This window comes from Lipotes vexillifer, unplaced genomic scaffold, assembly GCF_000442215.2.
Source record: "Lipotes vexillifer unplaced genomic scaffold, Lipotes_vexillifer_v1.1 scaffold1350, whole genome shotgun sequence".
In the NCBI taxonomy this organism is placed as follows: Eukaryota; Metazoa; Chordata; class Mammalia; order Artiodactyla; family Lipotidae; genus Lipotes; species Lipotes vexillifer.
In genome coordinates, this window is record NW_006799035.1 from 633,741 (window position 1) to 658,855 (window position 25,115).

General features: G+C 36.6%; 1 protein-coding gene and 1 pseudogene across 4 annotated transcripts in view; both read right to left on the reverse strand.

Annotated features, from left to right (window-relative positions):
- Positions 1-22,060, reverse strand: part of COL11A1 (collagen type XI alpha 1 chain) — a 197,853-nt gene extending 175,793 nt beyond the window's left edge. For 3 of the 4 annotated variants that reach the window (XM_007471380.1, XM_007471381.1, XM_007471379.1), the window contains exons 1-2: positions 21,645-22,046; positions 199-366 (exon numbers count right to left, since the gene is read on the reverse strand). In XM_007471380.1, coding sequence (XP_007471442.1) covers positions 199-366; positions 21,645-21,750 — 274 coding nt within the window. In that variant the 5' untranslated portion in view covers positions 21,751-22,046. Of the gene's footprint in view, positions 1-198; positions 367-21,644 lie in introns of all 4 variants that reach the window. The other variant, XM_007471378.1, reaches the window with a different exon arrangement.
- Positions 13,682-14,260, reverse strand: LOC103084944 (superoxide dismutase [Mn], mitochondrial pseudogene; annotated as a pseudogene).
- Positions 22,061-25,115: the final 3,055 nt, after the last annotated feature.

A 25,115-nucleotide genomic window follows, 5' to 3' on the forward strand; every position in this document is an offset into this window, starting at 1 on the left:
CCCTACATTATCATGATTTCTAGATAATTAGTACTATTAGGTCATTTAGTGTTTTCATGGACAGAAAGAAAATATTCACTGAGTAATTTTCAAACCATTATGAAAAATGCCCCCATAATTGTGCATTATATAGCATAATAAAAAGGGAAAATAATAATTAGCAAAGCAGCAGTAGTCGTAGTAATAAAAAGAACATACCTGAAAATAACTGTTTTGTTGGGGCACTGAGTTGTGCTTGCTTTGAAACTCTGTAAGCAGTATCTGAACCTTTTGAATTCTTTCTGTTTGTGCAAAAGCCCATTGTTTTTGATATTCCCTCTGGAGAACTGTGAAAATCTAGAGCTTTTAGTACATCAACTGGAGCAGCTGAAAAATAAGTTAAAAATAGGAAAATGTAATTGAACAAATAATCTAATATAAAAATTAGTATTTTTTAAACAGAGGAAATAGTTTATAGTCCTACTCCTCAAATCTATTTATCTTTTGCCTTGTTTCTCTAACATTTAGGTGGGGGGCTAAGGAGTGGAGCAGCAAGTAAAATATAAACTGTAACAATCTCGAAGTCAAAATATCTCAAATCAGAAATCAAATTACAGAGAAGCAAAGAGATGTTGAAAAAGCCAGCACCTGTATATATTCCATTAATTTCTAATAGATTTACTCTTCAACTATTCAAACAAAGGTGATTCTGAAGATTCAAATTCACAATAAATGTTATTCAACTATAATCTAAACAAAGGTGATTCTGAAGATTCAAATTCACAATAAATGTTATATATAAATATTGTAAAATGTGCAGTTACTAAGCCATATTGTATACCCAAAGATAAGTTAAAAGATGTTTAAAAGAATAGGTAACAAATATAATGCTCTAGTTTTGAGTGCTCTCCTATGTTAGTTATTTACAAAGTATATGTATATATCTGTGTATTTGTGTGTGCCTTTGTAAGTGTGCATGCATGTATGTCTATGCATAATTTGTTGTTTTTAATCCTCTGCATTTGCCAGAGTAACTTCATGTACACTGCTTCATGCCTTATGATTTAGATTGAAAGTCCCTGGAGATAAGTAATTTTCCCCCTTTTATGTAGCCCTAGGGTGTCTAACACAGGGCCGTTTATTGGCAGAAGCATAAAATTTCCATTCCAATCCATTCCAGCTACCTCCTGCTACCATGAAGTAGTCAACATAAAATAAGTTTGGAACCTTAAACTTTCCCTTTGCAAGTATAATCCTTTTGGATAAACTTGATGTTTCAAACAGCTTTACTGGAATATAATTCACATACCATGCAATTCACCGATTTCAAGTGTGCAATTTATTAGTTCTGGTATATTATACTTCTTAAACTATTCATTTTCTAATTGTGGTAAAATATACACAACATAAATTTTGCCATTTTAACCGTTTTAAAGTATACAATTTAGTAGCATAATTACATTCACAATGCTATGTAACCATTACCAAAATCTTTTTCCAAAACTTTTTTCATTACCCCAAATAGAAACTGTTTAACCATTAGGTGATAACTCCCTATTCCCCTCCTCTGCCCTGGCTCTGGTGACTGATAATCTACTCTCCATCTCTATGAAGTTTCCTATTTTAGAAATTTCATATAAGGGGAATCAGATAATATCTGTCAAAGTGCTAAATACAGAAGTACCATATGCAAGCAATGCCACTCCTAGGTATATACTTTAGCAAATGGAAAGTCGGGGCTTAAAACAGGCACCTGTATGCGAATGTTCATTGCAACATTATTCACAATAGCCAAAAGGTGAAAACAACCCAAGTTTCAATCAGTATGTGAACAGATTAACAAAATGTGATAATATACATACAATAGAATATGATTCAACCAAAAAAGGAATGAAGTTCTGATACATGCTACCACATGGAACCTTTGAAACATTATGCTACATGAAATAAACCAGACATAAAAGTACAAACAATTTTTTAGACCCTCGAATTCCCTGGTCCACAACTGCCTAATTCACTAAGCAAGTCAAAACATGAATTATGTGGTGTAAGTATTGTTATAAAAATAGACTTAGGACTCCATATTACTCAATATACTTATATTCTATTGAATTTCTATTTTATTCAAAAATAAAAATATTCAGAGAAGGCCATGTGTTAGCTAATGCATCACTGAGCATGTCTGAAACATAGTTCTGACTGCAAGTATTTAGATTCTAATTAAGGAGGCCCAATAATTACGTAGGAGGCAGTATTTATAGTTTTATAGAGATGCACACAGTACTCTTTTGTTTAGAAGGAAAAGAGATCACTTCTGGCTGAAAGTGAGACCAATATTATTGATTTGAAAAGTTTCAGTTCTTTGTTAAAAAAAATAGAATTGCCATCTAATTTCAAAATATGTTGGGTTTTATAAGTACACTGTTTCTGGGAGGACTTAGAATGAAAAAGGGACTGAGTGTAAAATCAGGAAATACCATCAGCACAGTTTATCACACTCCACAAAATAGACAGTGACCTGCAATAGAGTGGTGTTCTTCGAAAATTACAATGTCAATTAATACTTTTTTTATAATAACTAGAGTTAGTTATAGAATGCATGAATGGATGATCGAATGAGTACATGAGAAACGTGCATCTGGTCACTTCCTTAGTTAATTAAATTTTAGGCATATTAACTTCTATATGTACAAACATATGTGAATGAAGCTTTATATAATTTGCCTTTTACCTTATAACAAATGTACTTTAATAATGACTGTCTACCTATTTCATCAACCTTCTGAATGAAAATCAACATATTTTCCAGTAGACTACACATCGTTCCAAATTATTAAAAAGAAAAAAAAAACTTTTTTTATGGAAATCAGACATATTGAAGGGATCATTAACCCTATCAAATATGATCCCCTTTAATTCAGACTTGGAATATTTAAAAGAATAATAACAACTTTCAAGAACATTTTTTGCAGGATTGCTACTTTCAATGGCCAATTTTTTTAGGCCAATAATATATCTGACTACTTTTACATTCTTTTTTTCTTTTATCATAAAGCTAAGAAAATAACAACTGTATTAACTGCCAGGCCCAGAGAGCCTAACATGTGACAGTCCTTGGGCTAAGTTCTTCCTAGCATTAACCGTCAAAAAACTTTGCAAGCCATGTGTTCTTATCCCCATGGTGCAGATGAAGGAATTGAGAACCAGAAAGCAAACTATGGATACTCCTAAAGTCTGTGCAAAATCAAATCTAGGTTCACTCCACTTCATCACCTTCATTGCTATAGCCCATAAATAAAAACACTGTGAAAAGTAACTTAAAACATAAATATATTAAGATAATCTTGAGCCAGTTCCTTGATCCCTGATGTTTATATTTGCTTTAAATTAAACTCAATTCATGCTTCAGGGTATAAATTACTCTGAAGGAGACTGTTTCTAAAAGCACAGCATCTTATCTGCTTATTTTATCTTATCTTCTTGCTCTGAAGCCATTAGCAAAAGTACATCTGAATAGGGTAAAGACTCCAGGATCGACAAGAACACAGCTATGAAGGCTGTAATCCTTCTGTGAAGAAAAGGTTGCAGCCCCATGGTCACAGTTCCAACTGCATATCAGTAAATAATACATAAAATGGACCACAACTTTCCTTCTCTCCAAACTGTCTTTCAACAGGATGACCTTTTCCAAGAGCACAGGTTTTGTCACATTTGTTAGTTCCTACTTTGAATGCAATGTGATAAAAACACACTCCCTCTACAGGATTCAAAATAAGGGCTCTATTTTTAAAGACTAAACAAAGTTCTATGTAGAGACATAGGATATGAAATAAAAATTCACTCTACAAAAAACAATCAAAAAATAGGGATATATAATAAAGATTCCAAATAGTTTTTTTTCTAAAAAGTCATTTAAGTTACAAAAATGTTAAACTCAGTTAATCAAGTCTTAAAGATTTTTTCCTTTCAAGTAAACTAAATAATAAATTAAGCCACTTTGAAATCTGCCTCTTATTTGATATCATAATTATAGCATTTAACAAATTCTCATAACATGGGTTCGATGGTTTTATATGAGTGCACACACACACACACACACACACGGGGGGAAACTATTCTTCATATTTTATTAACTGAAATTCAACAGTTTAAAGATTAAAAGCAGTAATTTATTATAGCTTAACTCGATATATCTAAAAAACTGTAATTTTGATATTCAAAGCAATTCCTAAATGTCCTTAATATTTTAATTGTTTCTATGTTGCTAATCCTTATGGCACAGATTATGATTCTCATTTCAGAAGTATCCAGTCAGCACAATATTTGTTCAATAATATTTTTCCTGCCTTTTATTGTATATTTTTTTGTTTATTAAATGGAGAAATAGGAGAGCAGACTCAGTGTATTACAATAGCCATTTAACTGGTTTCAATGCCTTTTCTCATCAATCTGCATACCACAGCTTGAATGAGCTTCCAAAACTCCATGCCTCAAGTCCTTTTGCTTAAATTCCTTCCGAGAAACCAACTAACTTCCAGATGGTACGCACATACCTTGTATATAAAATCTTAATGATCTGGACACACCCACGTATTCTTCCAGTTCCATGCTACTGCATCTCTGTCCCTGTATCTCATTACCCTTTAATTCCTTCCTCACTCAGTGCTCTAGCCATACTGGACTTAGACTTCACAGACTAACCACTATGTTCCTCCTCCTGTCTCTGAGCTTTTATAAATCCTGTTCTGAGGAATAAGTAAGATATAACTAATGTGCAATCTCTTCCTGAAAGCATTCCCTATCTCCCAAAGCTGTGTTAGAAATACTCACCTCTGTGATAGTGCTTTTCACACTCGGTTTTAATTATTTGCCTACACTTGACTTTTTTCCAAAACTAGAAGAGAACAGGTACACACACACACACACACACACACAGACTATATAAAATATTGTTTAAATGTGAAACACAATCATGTGAAACATATAAAAGCAACTTCCTCTGAAGTCCATGGGGCTCTCTGGTCTTGAAACGAAAATTTGTGAGGGCCTAATATGTCTTTCCTATTGTGTTCTGTTGATCTCTTAAACACCTCCATTCATTCATTGATTAGTCTATCCCAGGTCTTTATTCCTTTCTCCTTCATGCCTCCAGTGTCTACTTAAATTACTGTTCTAAGGTCACACAATGCTTTGACTGTTTAGTCTCTAATTAATTCCTCCTTTAAACTTCTCCAAATAGTCCCATGACCAGTAAGTAGGATAAAGCAGCGATGCACAGAGTTGGAAAGCCAAACTGGTTTGAATCCCACCTCTGGCACTTAGCATCTGTGTGATTTGAGCACACTACTTTACTGTTTTGTGCTTCAGTTTCCACATCTGTATAATGAGAATAATAAAAGGTATCTACCTATTAGAGTTTTTGTGAGAACTAAGTTGGTATTTGTAACAATGCCTTAGAACAGTTCCTGGGAAAACTATGCTTATGGTTTAAGACCTCCTGCTGTCTATTTTTGTATGGTACGCAAAATAAGAATATTTCTATATTTTTGCACGGTTGAAAAAAAACTAAAAGAAGCATATTTTATGACACATGAAAATTACATGAAATTTAAATTTCAGTCTCCACAAATAAGGTTTATATTGTAAATACAGCTACAGCCATTCATTTATATATTGTCCATAGCTGCTTTTGCACTACAAGGACAGAGCTCTGTAGCTGACAGAGACCATGTGGCCCACAAAGGCTAAAATATCTACCATGTGGCTCTTTTAAGCTGAGTCTTGAATGATAGATTCATCAATGAAGAGGAAGGTGATAGAAATATCAAATATGACAGCACAGACACAAGACAGTACAGAGTTCAAGAAAATGGAACTAGTCATGTCCTGACAAGACATCAATATGGAATAAATTTAGATGTTCAAAGTCTCCCTGGGGGCATCATGGCTGCTGAGGAGTTCTTGAGAAAAATCACATCTCTGCCATGAACACCCACAGCCACAAACTCCAAGTGAGACAACTATACTAACTCCTATGTGCTCCCTCAACCCCAAATTTTATGGTCCAGCTGAAATAAACTTCTTTCAGCTTCTAAAATTTACTGTATTCCCTTTGTTGGAGATTTTTTTCAATCCTTCATCGATTGACTAAGGATAGTTGACTGGTTTTTTCAACCCTAACTGTCAGTAGAATCTCCTGGCAAGCTTTTAAAACATATAGATGTCTGGGTTGGCATGGGGCCCAGGCATTCACATGTTTTAAACATTTCCCAGATGAGCCTAATGGGTAGCTGGGGTTGAAACCTGGTGAACTCAGACCTAATCAACCTCTTGATATCAACCTAGCCATGACTTTCTTCAGGAAATCATTTCTTATCCCTCCCAGGCTGGGTTATGTGACCCTTTCATATGATCCCAAGTGCCCCATATACACCCTTGGTTAACTCCATGCTCTATTTTGTTCATTTGCTTAATTATCTCATTTTCACTCTAGGCTGTGTGCTCTCAGCCACAGTGTATGTCTAAATTATGGTTCTGATTTCCCTGTTACATACTTATGCCACTAATTTCTTTCTCTTTCTCTCTTTTTGCTAAGCTTGTAATTTATTGGTTAATGTCTGCCTCCCCTGATAGATTGTAAACCCTCTGACAGCAAACATCAGCACTATTGATGTTCACTGCAGTATTCATAAATAACATAGCAGCTGACACACAATAAATAATCAAGAGAAATATGGTTAATGAATGAATGAATAAGTGAGTAAATGGGCAGCCACATACTGCCTCAGAGTTGAAGCTTCTTTCTTATTAGTCTCAGAAAAAAAGGGTTGAAAGTGGCCTTTACAAATAGCACCCTGAAGAGCTTGACAAGTCTGGTTGTTTCCATTTGATTCAGGTATGGCAAGAACACAGGTCTGAAGTGACCTTCCTAAAGTATGCTAGATGCTTTCCCCACTACTAGGGAGTCACTTACCCTCACCTTGTACCTCACATTACAGGTCATACATGAAGCATATCATTATAGACAGACATAAAAACAAAATATAGCACAGAGTTATAAATCATCTCCCACCCAGTTATGAAATGCTTTGCTGCTCTAGATAAGTATAAAATAACCAGGAGTTGCTACTGTGTTTATGTAGTAGTGGGATGCAGGTCTGGGAAAAGAAAAAATGAGAGAGAAGTGACTGTTATAATTTAACTACTACCAACACCCTGCTATATTTCAAAATCATAAAAGCCCTTAATAAAGAATCTAAAATGTAGGATATGACAAGTGTATAAACAACAATTAACAACTCAGTTTCTGCAGTTGGAACAGCCCAACTTCTAACCCAACTTTGGTATTTATTATTTGTATAACTTTGGGTAAGCTACTTACTCCTCTAAGAGTTAGTTTCTTCAACTTAACCAAATTTTGAGAATTAAATGAGATAAGGCATTTTAATCTCTGAGGATAGTGTCTAAGCACTCAATAAAAATAATTCCTGAAAGCACTATTTCATCAAAATTTTAATCTTTCTGAACATCTCTAACAGTCTCAGTGAGTGCCACCAGTGTTTTCCCAGAGCTATAATTCACTAGATTCCTGTTAGCCATTTCCTCTGACTACCTTGGGAAATCTCTCTATAGTCAAATAGAAGACTGAACAGTTTTCTGTCTCTAAAGATCCATTAGATATCATCCATGAAGATTATGCAATGCTTAGCAATCTCTCCAGCATGATTTTATGTTATTCTGGGGACATACAACCCTAGGAGGCTTCCTAGAACTTCGACAGCTTAAGCTGTCATGTTCAGTGTTCCATTACCACTCTGTAGCACAACTTGGCATTAATATACTGATATCATTGAAATATTTTCCTTTTCAATAATTTTCTCTTTACATCTCATAGACATTGATATAACTATAGATTAACCCTGACATGTTATTTATTAAAAGGTTTTTTAAAAACTAATATTTTATTGTCTTTCCTCTGATACTATTCCTTCATTTATTTCGAACCCACATATGCCACATACAAATCTTGTATTATAAATTAACATGAAGTATTAGAAAATAAAACATATTGACCTAAATTCTCTCATATTTAAAAAGGTGTGAAAGCTCATCTTTAAATGCCTATATGGCACAAATAATGTTGATATAAATCACATAAGTGTCCTAAGTCTCTACACAACTATTTTTGGCTTAAATTACCAGACTTTTTGTCTGTATTTTGCGATCTAACCATTGTAGTCAAAACAAGTGCAAAATGGGAGAAATGAACTGCCTGACTACATCAGTAACTTATAAGTATATAAGATTATAGATGGATAGTTTACATTAAATATTCCTGGGTATGGGAAGGTTTTAGACTACATTTTCTCCCAAGGGGTTCTATAATAAACTTAAATGTTTTGCCATTTTAAGTCTACGTTTAGAGTATATATTTTCCTAAAGGAAAAAAAAGAATAAAATAAATATAAGCATCTCAAAGCTCAAGTTTCTGAGAAGCAGTCTCTTATGCTTCTTGGAAAAAATCACTATTTGATATTCAAACAAAGAAAAACATCAAATTGAGAAAGACATGGACAAAGACAATATAAAACAAGAGCCTGGGACTTCCCTGGTGCCGCAGTGGTTGAGAGTCCGCTTGCCGATGCAAGGAGACACGGGTTCGTGCCCTGGTCCGCGAAGATCCCCCATGCCGCGGAGCGCCCGGGCCCGTGAGCCATGACCGCTAAACCTGCGCGTCCGGAGCCTGTGCTCCACAACGGGAGAGGCCCCAACAATGAGAGGCCCGCGTACCGCAACAAAACAAAACAGTAGCCTAGAGTTTTAGGAATTTTACAGTTAATTTTACCAATCCAAATACCTACAAACCTATTGGTACTGCCATTTCAGAAAATAAAAACTCAGTGATCAAATGTAAATGTACTTCCTTACAGCTCCGTGAAAATACCAGTTTTTTGTGTTTTTTTTGCGGTACGCGGGCCTCTCACTTTTGTGGTCTCTCGTTGCGGAGCGCAGGCTCCAGACGCGCAGGCCCAGCGCCCATTGCTCACGGGCGGGCCAGCCGCTCCGCGGCATGTGGGATCTTCCCCGACCGGGCACGAACCCGTGTTCCCTGCATCGGCAGGCAGACTCCCAACCACTGTGGCACCAGGGAAGCCCTGTGTTTTTTTTTTTTTAAATCAGTTATACAGTGAAGTTCAAAATTGGAAAGATCAGGGGAAAAAAATACATAGTAAAATACTCTGAAGTGGAACTAATGGAAAAATATGACTCCTATCAAAATCAATTATATTCACATCCAAATGTTCATGATTTATTCTAATTCTGACCTATCTAGTGGTTAAAAGAAATCCATAAAACACAGAATCCCAGATTTAATGTTGATTAGGAATAATAAATGAATTTGCTTTGAATAGCAACATGTGTTTACATTTTCTTGATAATATCTAATCTGTAATTGCTGTCTAGGTCTTCAGTTGGGAACATCTCCCCTCTACTTTCTAGGTAACTAAAAGTCCTGCCTCATTGCTCTGTTAAACCGGTAAAATAAAGTGAAAACTCCCATTACCATTTCTAGACAACTATAACCTCTTAAGACAACTGGATCAATGTGTGTGGTGTCTATCAAATAAGTAAAATGCTTTACTGTGTGGACTTTGACTGTCATATTGACTATATCTAAATAGGTAAAATGAAATGAAAAGCCATGGGAATTATTTGGATAAATATGGCTTAGAAGCTGCCCAAAAAATTTAAGGCAATATTTGTACTCCAAAATTATCTAATTCTACATGATATATAAAGCCTTAAAATAAAATATCAACCTTTAATTTAAATGTCATTACTTTTTATAAATGACAAATATTTGAGTAGTAGCAAGGAGAAAAATAAATCAGTGAATGAGTATAGGGAGGGTTAAGGAGACATGGATTTTAATATAAAATAAGAAAGACAGGAAAAGCCTCAATAAGAAGATGATGCTTGAATAAATTCTAGAAAGGCGTAAGCTGTTCCTCTATCCTGATATTTTTACAGAATGGCATTGCAAGCAAAAGGAATAGTAAGTACAAAGAACCTGAGATAGGAGTTGACCCAAGACATTGGTGGAAATGCAAGGAGACAAATATATCTCCTGCAAAGGAAATAAAAGGGGTATAAGAGATGAGGTCAGAGAAGTAAGTGTGAGGGCATGTTGAAGGCAGCTTGTATAGGTCCTGCGGGATCTTCAACAAGCTTGGATTTTGTTCCAAATGAGATGGAAAACCATTGGCAGTTAAGGGGAGAGGAAGAACATCAACCAACTAATTTTTCAGAAGACTGTGGTTGCTGTGTTGAGAACAGACTCTAGGGGCACTGGGACTCTAGGGAATCAGAGAGCAGAGAAACAACTGTAGTCTTCTAGATGTAAAATTTTGTTGATATTGTTTTCTTGGACTGAGAGATGAAGAACTTTGTGAGATTATGGATATATTGGAGACAGAGCAGATCAGAGTGGAGTATGAGAGAAAACGAGTCAAAGATGACTCCAAGTTTTTTAGCTCAAACATCATGACTGATTGTGTTGCCATTAACTGAGACAGGGAAGACTGAGAGGAATGGATTTCAGGAGGAAAGTTCTGCAATTCAGTTATGGGCATGCTAATTTTGAGATGAGTTAATAATGCCATTGGAAATAGCTGAACAGGCAGTTGAGTGAGTATATGAGTCTGAAGTTCAGGGGCAAGGTCTGGGATAAAAATAAAACTTTGGGAGTTGACAGCCTATCAATATTATTTTAAACTATAACTAACTCAATTAATGATATGTTTTTTAAACTCTATTTGATATAACTTTCCCTGAAAGAAATCATTATGACTTAAAAATGCTTATAATAAATATTTTATTCTCTCAAATAATCAAAATAGAGAACTTGGTCCAACATATTAATCTTCAGAAACAAAAATCACTATTTACACTTTATGTTCTAAAACATGCTATAATTTGTTTAATAACAAAAAAAAAATCACATTTTAAGGTTTAAAAACGTTAGGCAACTTTGTCTCATAATAGACTTTATAAATGTGTACATGCTTGCTTAACATACTCCTTTATAAAATAAGATTATTAATTCATATATTTTTCAACTTTATAATGGCCATAACTCCATATCAAGTGTGACTTAACTGTACTAATTATCATTGAGAACCCCAGGTGACTTTACAGTGGGTTGGCTATTCCAGAAAAAAGCTGCATGGCTCTCTACTTCCCTGGTTATTTGTCAGAGGATCCAATAGTTGCAACCAATTGGAACCACCTAGTAAGTACAGATATCAAAGTATGCACTGACCATGCCATCTTAGCAGCCTCCCTGGACTTTTAAATTAGTCACATGAATCCATTCTATCCAGAAAAATATACCCATATGGTCTTGTGTTATGTGGCCCTGCCCACATCCCCAACTCCAGCACTCTCCTAGTAACACACATACTCCATGAGAATGGAGGCTGGCAAACCATCTTTGTAGTCCTGGCATCTAACATGGTGACTGCACATAGAACAGAGTCATTTAATTTTCTCAGTTATTAAACAACCTCAATCCTGAACTTTCTCATATCATAAAAAGCATATATGAACTGAAAGTAGAAAGCAGAAATAGTATTACAACTTTGAGAATGGTGAGGGAAGAACAAATACCATTTGAGAGTGGGATATTTGAAAAGTATGGCATTTCTGATTTATAAGTGGTCACAGCTATTAAAATGTTTATTATAAAACTAAAATTATATTTTCATTACAACTTGACTTTAATGTTGAGAAGAGCAATATTTATTGGCATTTAGTTTATCACATGCTATGGAGAGGAGGATTTTTTTAAAAAGCATTATCAATATCATAATCAGTTGATCTACTTAAATCAGTTTTTTGCAGAGCCAATTCTGTCTGGCAATAAGGTATGTATCAACTGATTTCCACATAGAAGATAACCTTTCACTTGACTTCCAGTACCCTGATACACAAGCTAGGCACATCCTTATCTTTGTATATGTTTATTTCCTATTACAGAAGGTTCATGAACCCTTGGTTGTGCATCAAAATTATATGTAGAGACTTATAAAGCAGCTGTGCTTGGATTCTGCACAAAATCTACTCAATTAATATCTATAGGGATGTAACTGAAAATGATTGTGATATCAAGCCAGGACTGAGTACCCCTGTCTTCTTGACTTTAGTGAAAATATCTTGCCTATGAGTTCATTAATTCATTCAATGAATATTTACTGGCCATCTATTATGCTCTAGGTATGGTGCTAGACCTAGATGCCAGAAATTTTTACATAGATGAAAAAGATGCAGTCCCTGCTTTCATTTTAGCATCAAAAATATTCTATGATAAGTATTCAAGTTGGAGTTAGTACAGTGTGCTTTAGGATGTTATACAAGGTCAATTATCCTAGTCTTCATGGTAAAGGAGAGGTATTCCTAGAGGAGATAATATCTAAATTCTGTGTAAAAAAACAATGCTAAGCAGATTGAGAGTGTTCAGGGTAAAGATCATAGCTTGCTTGGAGGCAAAACAGAGAGTGCTATTTTCAGGAAATCACAATAGTATCAGCAAAAATCTGTTCAATATACTTCTGTAGACACTGGTGATAACTGATCTACATAACCCTATATCCCATCTCAGATCATCAATTAGGTTATTGAAGAGCAATTCATTAAAGCTGCAATCAACACCTTTACCTCTTTCAACAAAAATTTTCCAAATGTTTACTATGTGTTAAGTTCCGATCTATGTGCTTAAGACACTAAATAAAGCAGATAAAGACATCCATCCTAATGATGTTAGTGGAACTAAAACATACAATGGCTAGGAATAGAATATTAAAAACATATAATTTTCATCAAAAACAATTCTACACCTACAGACTATTAACCTTATTAAGCCCTTGAAATTTTATATACTCCTTGCTTAAAGGTGGTACTTCCTAATATCATAATTATGTGTGTAATATGCAAACTGCTCTCTAAAAGAACTAGTTTAGTAAAATAATCATAAAGCAATAAACATAGATAGGCTACTCTTCCTAATAGTCATTAAGCAAAATCAGACAATCCTTAATAGGATGCAAAACTGAAATAAAGGTTTCAAAAATGAATATATGAGAGGAAATCTCCCAATTATTACTTTTAAAATTGAAATCATGTAGACAAATGAAATGATGATTTATGTTGCTGTCAAAGCAAACATATGGTATTTTTCTCGATCAGATTCCTATGTTAAAGCAAACTACAGTTTTAGAGGTAATATGGTCAATCAAGAGCTTCAAATATTTAAAGATATCTTTGGAGAGAATGTGCAAAACTATTTTCCAGATGAAGAAAGCTAGAAAGAAGTAGCAACTCATTCACTTTCAGAGAATGAGTAAAAAAAAGGGGGGGAAGAAAGATCTAATTACTGCTAATAACATGACATGAGGAGGTCACTTCACACCACTCCAAGTTAACTAGGTTTTAACCTTGTTCCAGTCTGCTGAGCAAAGTAAGAAGATAATTAGTAATCTAAATAGTGACTGTATCATATCCTGTGCATTCTGGCATGTTGGTAGACACCAGGGAAAGAAATAAAACTAAATCACAGTCATTACTCTCCAGCAACTCTTAGAGAAAGGCTAACATATAAATGAGAAATTTAAAAAATAATTATGTGTGTGTGCATGTCTGTTTGTTTGCAAACCATGTATCTTTCAATTACATTCTCCCACCTGATTACATTCCAAACAGCTTTTAGATAATCAGATCCGACACTTTTATACTGAAGGTAGTACGCATACTACCATACCAATCCCCCAAAGTGGAAAAGACCTTTTCTTCCTTGTAATGGATCCTGATTAGAACAGGCAGCAATTTGTAAGTGTCCTTGTAACTTAATGAAGCCAGGCCAACCCCAATCTGAACCTTGAATGCCAAGAGATACAGCTGTCAACTTCTCCTTCAATCAGTCAAAGGAAATAAAGTAACATTTACTAGCTTCCATCCACTCCCCTTTGGGTTCTCCACCATCATTAGGGCTGAAGTTTGTCCCTAAAATGGGAAGGATGAGAGGTCCTCCAACACTGAACTTTAGTGCAGGCTGAAGAGCTACCTGAATTATAACATCATCTTTAATGAGAGTCTCTTTATTTTTTTCCTTGGTGGCATTCAAGTTATTCACACAATTTACATGATATTCACTGTGGTGCAGCTGCATGATTTGTGCATTAATGTTAGGCCCCAGGGCACCATAATCATAAGCAAAGTCAGGAAGGCTATGTAAAAGCATTAAGAATACACAGTAAACATGGGCAAGTGATCAAAAGCAAGGTCTCTGGAGCATGATTGCCTGGGTTCAAATCCCAGGTCTATCACATAGTAGTTGTATGGTCTTAAGCAAGATAATTAACTTCTGGGGCTTCCCTGGTGGTGCAGTGGTTGAGAATCCGCCTGCTGATGTAGGGGACGCGGGTTCGTGCCCTGGTCCGGGAGGATCCCACATGCTGTGGAGCGGCTGGGCCCGTGAGCCATGGCCGCTGAGCCTGCGCGTCCAGAGCCTGTGCTCCGCAACGGGAGAGGCCACAACAGTGAGAGGCCCGAGTACCCCCCCCCCAAAAAAAAAAAGATAATTAACTTCTCTGTTTTTCAAGTTCCTTATGGGTAAAATGGAGATTTTTGTATTAGCTTACTTCCAGGACAATTGTCAGAATGAAATGATATTTTATACAAAAAGTGCTTACAACAGGACCTGGTACATAATGGGCATGCATTCAGTGTGAGAGCTTGTTATTATATCTGCCTGGAGTATGAAGCTTGACCTAAATCTTGAAGTATGAGAAGGCATCTGCGAGATAGATGAGAAGGAAACATACATTCCAGGTAAAAAGAATAGTGTGTTCAAAGATAGGGGAGAATATGGGCAAGAGGTTCAACATGCCCGAAGTGCAGGGTGAATGGGAGTGGGGTGGCAGCAGGTGGGAAAATGCTAATCCTGAGCCTGGACATACACAAGGGCCACATCCTGAAGGGCACTCTACACCACGCTAGGCCATTTGGACAACACTTTTGTCTTCAAAACCAGTGAAGTATTTTGAAGATTCATCAGCGTTCAAAGAGTGACAGCAAGTAGTAGGTTGTCCTCCACAGTTAGTCTAAAAAGAGAATTAAGGGCAAACACCACTCTAATATTTATGGCTCTTTCTCTGCAGAGCTATCCAAGAGCACAAAGTAGGAAAGTGCGCTACAGCTTCTTATTAGTTTTTTCAGGAATTGCAGCTACTGCTCTTTCTGGCAGGCATCCTTTCAGAAAGTTGTTTGTGAAAATCTGAGTGAGGAAGGAAAACCAACCACCTCATACCATCTAAGGTTTGCTCGTTTAAGCCCGGATGTGAGTTTACCAGTCAGACAGAGGAAGGAAGCTTCCACTGACACCCTATGCGCTCAGGTTCTATGAATAGGGACCTTCATTTGCCTGTACAGTACAGGGCCATTCAAGAGCAATTAAATTTGGTTAAAATAAGAAAGAAATGCTTTTTAAGGAAAAAAAAGAAGGTTTGAGGGAATTGCAAAAGTTGATTGTGCTAAAGCACTTTTACACAGGTTTGTTTTAGTTCTCAATTGTCAAGTCGTATTTAAGCTGGTCTCTTACTCTGAAATATGATAACCTTTCTTTTCTCTGAGTTCTTTCTCCTAAATTAATAGCACTGTCTCTAATTCCATGCGCAGCAAGCAAAGAGTTTATTTTACCAGATAACAGTAGGTCTGGTGATCAGCCAATGTCTAAAGAACCACTAGCCAAGTCAGTAGTAAGCCAAAGACTGCAACTGATAGATACTACTCACTAAATCACTTTAAAATTGACTTTCATCTTCTCTACCAGATAGTATTATTCATGTTGAGTTCTGACACTACTGAAAGTAGAAAAAAACCCCAAGATTATCTATAAAATTAAAATCATATTAGGGTTTTGAAAGGAGAAATAAATATATTAGATGCATTAGAATATAGAAGGCAGTTAAATGAAAAACAAAACCCCTTAGATTCTGAATTAAATTGCAAAAGAAATGAGTAGAAAAAGTCCAAATTTAGAAAATTTGTTATAGTATACTTCTATTATACCTGAAAACTGAATTTAAAATGGACTCTTCAGTGAGACAACTTAGGGAGCACCGCAACTTTTTATAGCACCTGTGCATACCTCTCTTTCTTCTTTGCTAAGGAAAAAAACTTCAACAGACAAAAAAAGTTTGGTTTCCTCTCACCACACCCAGCTCAGGCCACATTTCCCCACTATTAAATGAAGGAAATGGAGGAGTAAAAGCAGAAATGCAAAACAGCCCTCAGCTCCCACTCTGCAATTGCCCTGAATTCCTAATGATCACAGACCAACTGCACTTAATTATTTCTCCAAAGGTATGATGGGAAAGAAAAGTGTATTTAGGATATAATATGATTCTGGCTTTCAAATACTTAAATATCATCACTAAAAATTATATAAAATGATAGGACTGGCTCAATATTTATAAAATCCTATACTTATATAAATGGTTAGAGTTAGCCATGAGTACAAATATTAACTTCCATAGTTTCTTCTTCAGGACCCTAAGGACATATACTGCATTTCCCAAAAGAGAGGAAGAAACTTCATTTGGTTGAAATACCAGCTCTACCATAGTGGTTGCCAGCACAACATATCATGGTAGCCCATTAAGAGGGAGCACGTCTCTACAAATTAACTGTCCATTTATTCCTGAAGTAAAAGGTATTTATGTGATTTCAGACACTTTGACAATCCAAAAGAAAAACTTGAATTAGAATTTGCACTACTAAGTGCTCTATTTTTTACCAAAGTTGACCACTTGTTTGGAAAAAAATTATCTATTAAACAAATAACACATATCAAGTTAAAATCAATTTATTGTCTGACTTATTAATAAAAGCCAGACAATTATATATAATATATATCACCCAATCAATCTAAAATTAACATGAAAAGCATATAAATTTGACACTATTTGCCTTATTTGAAATAAATATATAATTTTCTTGAAAATTCAAAGCTGTGCTGGGCCCTCCATTAGTAACTTTAGAGAGGATAAAAAACTATGTTGTTAATCCAGCAAGATATGTATACAAAAAATATTTTACAAACTGTTGTGCTTTCTAGTTTGATACAGATAATCTTATAGAATCACATAATTAGCAATACAAATTACCTATCTCTAAACTTGGGACTTTGAGGAATTTTTAAATGCTTTCTATAATTTCCTGTTTTTCTTTAAATCAGTCATTTTCACTTAATCTATCTTTTCACTAATTTAAACTCCAGCATGTACATTTAAGTAATATTTGGTCATTCCATATTCTATAAATACATATACATTAAGTAATAATTGTTTATTCCATTGTCTCAGACTACTGTTATTTAAAGATATTTTTATCACTATTGTAAATCTTCACCTTACTCATTAGAAAAACCTTGACTATTATAAGAATATATTTTTTAAGAGGACTTAGCTAATAAATTTTCTGTGCCTTAGTTTCCTCGTTAGTAAAGTAAGAAGGCAGTATAGAGATGCAATTTTTATAAGAATTTCTATCTCAAGCATTCTCTTTAAAAAATCTAAACACCTTTTCTTCCTTTGAAAAGATTCAGCTTTTTATTACACATTCTCACCCAAGCTTGATACAAGTCCATTCATCAACATTACATAGGTAGTGCTTCTATAGATTAACCAGAGTGAAGAGAAATTTGTCTCAGAAAAGAAGCAAAATTTTAGAAAAGAAAGGCAACTACTTAGGTTTTTTGTTAAGAAATCCTATCCACAAATATGAAAGAGGCTCATATTTGCCTTACTATATTTTAGTGATAACTTGAATAATGTGCTCCTTCAATTTTAGTCACAAATTGAGGCAAATACAGAAGCTAAAAATTAATTAAATAAATCATAAGCAATTGTACTATCTAGGTATATACATTTCTTGTTTTGCAACTTCATAACTTTATTTAAAACTCTGAGAGTACCTCTTAGTGATTTTTATAAAGTAGATTCTAGTTAAGTATTAATTATAAAATGAATTGTCACATTAAGATATTGATAAAATTAATTTCAAAACTAATAGACAATTTTGTGAAAGTGTCTATAATTAACTGAATATATATGTGTCACCTAAACTAAGGTTATCTGTATAAAAGATTCAGGAAGATGCTTCTCATAAGATACCTATTTTTCTTTATTGTTTATTACAGGCTTTGTCCATTTTGATTTAAAAAACAAATGGAAAGACAATATTAATAATCATAGAAGACATTGCACTTGTCATCAGAAGCATATCTGATCTTTTAACTGATTTCTGATTAAGTAACCACAGGGACAAACTTGATCTCTTTGCAAAGTTGGATTAGCACATACTCTGGAAGCCAGCACCATTTCACCTGCTGATCCCAGGCACTCAAAACACTCCAGCAGGGCTCACTACCAATTGCTGACAAGCTTTGAAAGTTCTTCATAAAATTAATCAACTTTTTGCAAGGCACAGTACTGGCTCAACCACCAAAGGTTGAATACCATCTTAATTAGTGAAAAATGATTCAATTAGATATTTTTTTCCCTTCGTACTCAATTTAGCTTAACTCCTTTAAAAACCGCTTAAAACCATCTATCTTAAAACTGTCTATCTTTAACACAATCACAGGCTATAGTCACTATAAATTCCAGGTAAATCTCAGGTTTGACCTATAATAAGTAATGAATTAATTGAAAATGAAATTCATAAATTCATGAGATAAAACATTTATATTAACCATAAGCAAATAAATGAATCATGAAATTGAAGTTAATGCAAATAAATATATTATAAAAAATAATGCTTACTCTTTTATGCTAAATCATAATAAATACTAAAATTTTAAATAAGTTAGTTAAAGATTACCAAGTTACAGAGTTTGGATTTGCAAGGTAAAATAATATAACTCTGTATTTGTTCATAAATTTTCTTTTAATTCATTCACTCCAAGAACTTTTCTCTGTAGGATTAGATGTTTCAGGATCCTAACTACACATTTTTAGAGTCCAATTTATTATGACTCAGAACCTTTTAAGGCTTTAGTGTTTTTAATCACACCAAATCACACCAGTGTGCCTCAGTGAAATCAATAAATTATAGTAAAATGCTAGTACATAATACCTTATTTAGGAACTTATTCATTGTTACATCAATTGCAAATCTGAAGGCTAGTATGAGAGCTAGACATTGAGTTTATTTTCCCCTTGTGAGATGATTCAGGCTAGTGTTTCCTTTTTAAGCATTAATATATAATATACTGTTTCCTTTTTGAAGTTCATTAAGGGCCAAAGAATGACTACAAGAGTAGGTTTAAAATGTGTAGCTTCCCATTAAGCAATAAGCACCTAGTAACTTGGTGAAACAAATACCAAATCTTACAATATGAAGATCCAAATTACCATATAACTTTCGAGACATTTCGTCAAAAATGACAAACAGAAACAACATATTATCCTTAAAGTTTGCTCTTTCTCACATTAGATGGCTTTATAATAATAGAGAAGGTTCTTTTTCCACCATTTATTTGATGTGGTACTGAGATGTTTGTTTAAAAGGGTTTTAGGTATGCAGCTACATTTAAATGAAAAAATTATGCATCACAAGTGTAGAAATTTGATCTTTCTGATCTTAGAGCTTTAAGGAAGTCCCAGTGTGGAAATGAAACATCTTCAGTGAAATAACCCCTGAATGCCTATGATAACGTCTCTTGAGTTTATAGTGCATCTGTCTTCATTGAAGAAAGTCTTAGTTTCCACATTAAAAAAAAAAAAAATAGCTGCCACTGATACTTTTTCCTACTTTTGAACAAAAGAAATAGCTGAAAAAGCTCAAAAAGAAACAGCATATCTGTTCTTCCTTAATCAAGTGTCCTTTTTCAACATCACTGTATATACTTAGAAGGTTTTTAAGAGGCCTCATTTACTAACACAGTTGCTTGAATTCCAAATAATAAATCCAGCAGAGGGCAGACCTGCTGACAGAACTGACCAATCCAACTGGTGACCAGGTACCAAAGGTAAAATACAAATTTTTGATGGATTCCACTTTCAAGACCCTACTATTTATCTTTTAAAATGTAGAAATGAATGAATCCACATAATTAGCATAACTTACTTCAAAATTCAAATATAGTCCTAATGAGGCTCTGACTGTATTCTCCAGGAAAAGTCACAGAGGAATAATCCACCACTGCCCGCTACTCAGGAAGGTGAACATCACAAAGTGTGGGGAAGAAATACAGACCTGGTTTCGCAGAGTTCGGCCTCCGGGAGCGCTAACTCCCATTAGGGAGAACTCAGATCTCGGCACCCACAGGGTCAGACTCAGGTTTCCGCTAAAGCCTGCGCATTTGGGGTTGACAGTTTCTTTCTCCCTCAGCCAATCATCGCCACCCTCCTTCTTACCCCCCCACTTCTCTGAGCACTCCTGACAGAGCTTGCTTTTTTACTCTAAGCTGTTTGGGCTCCCTTAACTCCAAAGGAGTCCTCCCGCCAGCCGTGTCTACAGCACCTAACGGACCGCTCCAGCCAGATGCCTTTGCGGGAAAGGGCGGGGGAAGGGGAGGGAGGAGGCGGAGGGGAGGAGTGAAGTCGCTTTCCCTCCTTGGGTACTGACAGGGCTGCAGTCTCCCGAGCAGGTCTGGTCATTGAATATTTGGTGGTGCCACGTAGGAACTTTTCCTTACCTCTCTCCTCCCATCCCACCCCACGCCCCCTCCCCTTCCCTCCAATCCCTATTCCTCCACCCCCACCCCATTTGCTTGGCGAGTTTCATCATTCTCCAAGAGAGCTGCACGTCCAACCTGCAAGAAGAAGTTGGGGGTGGGAGGGGTCACAGGAGGAGCAGGCGACTGAAATCCCGGGAAAAAAGTTCTTCCTATCTTTATCCATTTCTTAAAATCTCCCATTTTTTCCTCTTAACATCTCCTCAAAATGCCACACACACACACACACACACACACACACACACACACACACAGTGCTCTCAGTCATGTGCTTCTTAAATGCTAGATGCTGTTGCAAATCACAAGTGCACCCCACACAACACACACACACACACACACACACACAGTGTTCTCAGTCTTCAAGATTCAGGCCCCCTGCTTCCTCTCATATCCCTTAAAGTAAAACAGCTTGAGAACTTCATCAAGGTTCATTTTATACACTTTCTCTATATTTTCTCCTCAGCTCACCTTTTAAAAAGCATTTCCATTAGTTAGAATCTGAAGAAACCAGAAGATGTGTTCAAAGGGCAGTCTAACGACTGTTCCTCAAACAAAAGCTTTGTACAACTGCCCTTGTGTTCAAGGTAATACTTTTCCTCTTTTCAAAGCCCCTGGAAAGTGGTGAAGGGCATTTCAGCAGGCTCTGTGCCTGACAGATCTTTTTTTCCTGCTACCTCTTCTCCCATTACTGTCCCGCCTACATCCATCTCTCTCTCCAGTCTTCACTTCCAACCTGATGGCAGCTACAATCTGGATTTAAGAGAGTTGCTTCTTTGGGGTGGGTGGGGGTTGGAAGAAGGAAGGGGGGGAGGGGCACAGAATGAGAAAGACAGCAATCTCCCACCTCCCCAAAACCATTTTTTCTTACCTCCTCTGACCTCTCTAGCCTGGAAGAGGAAAGTCAGTGCAAGAGTTGTTATGGTGAAATCCCAGAGCCACCGTTTCGTTTTCCACCTAGAGGACCACCGCTCCATCTCCGAGCCCCGCACTCACAACTGTGAACTCAACCCACGAAAACGCGACTGCAGACCAACTCCCTTCCAAGGTATCGTCGGGGATGTTTGCTACACAGCCATTGGAGAGGGAGAGGGGGAAAAAGTCAAAGGGCTTTTTCTTTAAATTTGATGGTTTGCTTCCTTCCTGTCTCTTGCCCCCTCCTCTCCCTCTCGATCGGCCCCGCTGGTCGGGACCCTCCGATCCGTCCTCTGCGGGGCCCTGCCTTCAGAATGAAGGCAGATGAGGGGCTTCAACCAAAAATCTGTGAGGACTGCGCTCCCCTAAAGGCTTCATGCCGTCTGTGGGCCGGACGAGAGGCTCTGGGCAGCCCCCTCCTCCGCCCACTCCCCTCCGGCGCCCCCCTTACCCCGGGCGAAACTGACAAGCCCGCTGAAGGTCAGACCCAATCACACGCCTCGCGGGCAGCCCCGAGCCCGCCCCCCTCTCTTTTGCCCAAGAATCAGGTCTCCCTGCAAGCCCAGCCCACCAACCACCCCCCTCCCCATCTCCCCACTCCTCCCCTCCCTCTTCTCCTACCCAAATCCCCGAGAAGAAATGGGAGGGAGTTACGGGGGACGCGTGCTTGGCTCCAGCACTTTGGGAATGAAAGGAATTGCAGGAGAGCCCCGGAGTCCACAGAGTTTTCAAGGAGCTTCTGTATTCAATAAAAACAGCTACTTGTCTTCTTGCACCCGTCTGTTAGCCTCTCGTTCGTCGGCGGGGGAGGGGAGGAGCCCAGCGTCTGATCCGCCACACCGCTGGAGTTCTGGGCTGCCAGCCGTAACCTTATCCTTGTGCAAAAGTCTGCTTCTTATAGCAGACGTGGAACCAGCGGACTCATTGCTTTGCCTGCTTCGAAAAGAATTTTTAATATTTTTTTTAAACCGAGAATTAAAAGAAAGGGATGAAGGTGAGATGGAGGGACCCAAGAGGTCAAAACCCATGATCTTATAGGGAAGCTCTCCGTCGAGGTCTGAAACTGACAGGTTTCTCTTTTGAATGTTTAAATTCTACGCTAGCTTCATTCAGAGGCTTGTCTCTTAAATAGCTGAACTGTACTCTGAGGCGGGAGGAGAAAGAAATGTATGGGAGCTGACATTAAGGGGGTGAGTAATTGAATTTTCCAGCTGATTCCGTCCTGAACCCGGATGAGGGGGCAGAGGGGGAGGAGAAAAGACAGGGAAAGCAGCGCACAGAGATCTCCAAGCGTCTAGGCCCACAGCTCCTCATAAAGGGCCTCAGGAGCTGAAAATATGGTCACTCCACAGTGAAAATAATAAGGGGGCAGGTTTCTAAATTCCTTCTACTTACTCCACCTCAAAGTAATCCACTTAAACCTGGAGTAGCGATTCTCTGGTCATTTTTTCCACGTTTAAATTATTCCCTTTTATTGGCTCCTTTTTGTTCCTTAATATTTCTTAAGACGTCTCTCAAAAATTTTCTGGAACAGAGCCAAATAAGGTGCCAGCATACATTAGGCATTCAATAGAGATGTGCTGAGTGAATGAATACATTTTCCTGTTGGTAAAGACTGGAAGCTTTTGCCAGGACCTATGCTGAGTATTTAAGATATTTCATGGTTTAAGGATTCTCAACTAAGTTTATGAGGCGCATATGTCCACTAATTTTTAGAGATCTAATTTTCTATTAGTTACCAAAATATACCTCATGACCCGTGAGATTAATCAGATATTCTAGCTATGTGGTTTAAGAGTTGGAAGGAAGGTGTTCAGAGGCTATACTGAGGCCCAAGATGGAATTATATAAGGACATGTATAAGAGGCATGTAAAATGAGGAAAGCAACTAAAAAATACTTTCAACAAGACTGTCACTCTCTGTGACAAAGAACCATTCCCACATCAAGAAATTTACCTCTTAGATAATAGGTAAAAAAATACTTTGTATTAATAATGTTGCTTGCGGAATGTTTGAGATGCCTTATATCAGCTGCAGAGAAATATCACCAACTAGTTTTTCTGATTATAACCTCAAATTGTTAATATAATTTAATAAAATAATTAAATATCATACTGTGTTTGAATGTGAAATGTATAATGAAAAATTAAGAACCTTAAGGTAAAAATATACCTAAATTTATCACCTTCATTATCCTTCATCTTCTCAAAGTGAAAAATTTGTGTGAATTTTCAGTTAACACAATTTTTTGAAATCTGAATTTTTTTGTCCAATCCTTGGTATATTTTAAAACTTATTTTCTAGGTCTTCTCTTAAATGTAAAACAGTGAAATGAATACGAAGTTTAGAAACACATTATTTATGAAGCTACCAGAATCCTAAATCAACTCAAGAGCTAGAGAGAGTTACAGCGCTTGCAGCAACATGTAGAAATGGTGTTCCAAACTGTTTCTCAATAACTCACCAGATTTATAGAGAATTCCATGGCCTGATACTGTTCTAGGAGATGAGAAATGTTGCAGTCAGTCTAGCAAGCCCCACCTTCTGGTCACATCTCAGACCTTCTCAGTGCAGTGAATGGGTCCTTTCAGGTAAAGTGGCTTGGGTGAATAGAGTTATTACTACCTTATGCTCTCTGTATTCTGTGGCCTGAATTCTTCTGGCCACTACCCAGAGGGGCATAACCTGGGTCTGAATTAATGGTCTGGAAGGAAATATAGTGGATTCATAGTAAGGAATAGTTAATTATGCCTAACCCCTCTAGCCTATAGCTAGCTGCCAGGTTAAGAACCTCCTAGGAACTTGCCCATGGATTTGCAGGAGGTGGAGTCAACAGGAGGAAGTATAATGCTAAATAGTAAAGTGTGTAAAGGGAAGCTAGAAGAGACCCACCTCACTACCTTCAACTTCACAGGGGATGACTTCCAGGGACATTGTTTCCTAGGCCATCTTTCAGCCAGTCCTTGCTAACTGTTATATAGAGCTTCAAAAATGTAACAGAATGTGACAATTTTCTTGACATATGTCTTTTATTTGGAGTACAATTAGCTGTAGGACATTTCCTATCTTGTTATATTTATTCAGCTTTGTAGAATTTGCTTTCATCACAAGTCTTTCAAAAACAAGATGAAAATAGTTCAGAGAAAAAATAGTCACATCCTTTGTGGCAGTATTTTAGATTGACCACTTGTCCATATTGGCTTGTCTGGGAAACTTAGAGAGTAATTTGATAATTGATTAGAGGTCATATTAGGGGAACTTAAATGTTCTAGACAATCTTCAGAGTTCACAGAGCTTTATTAAACATTGTGTAATGCTCATAATTCTCCCTTAATATTGTCAAAAATCCCTAGGAATGAGGGGATGCAGATTCAGAAGCAATGATTTAAATATTGAGACCTCGATAACCAAACTGGAACTAAAGAA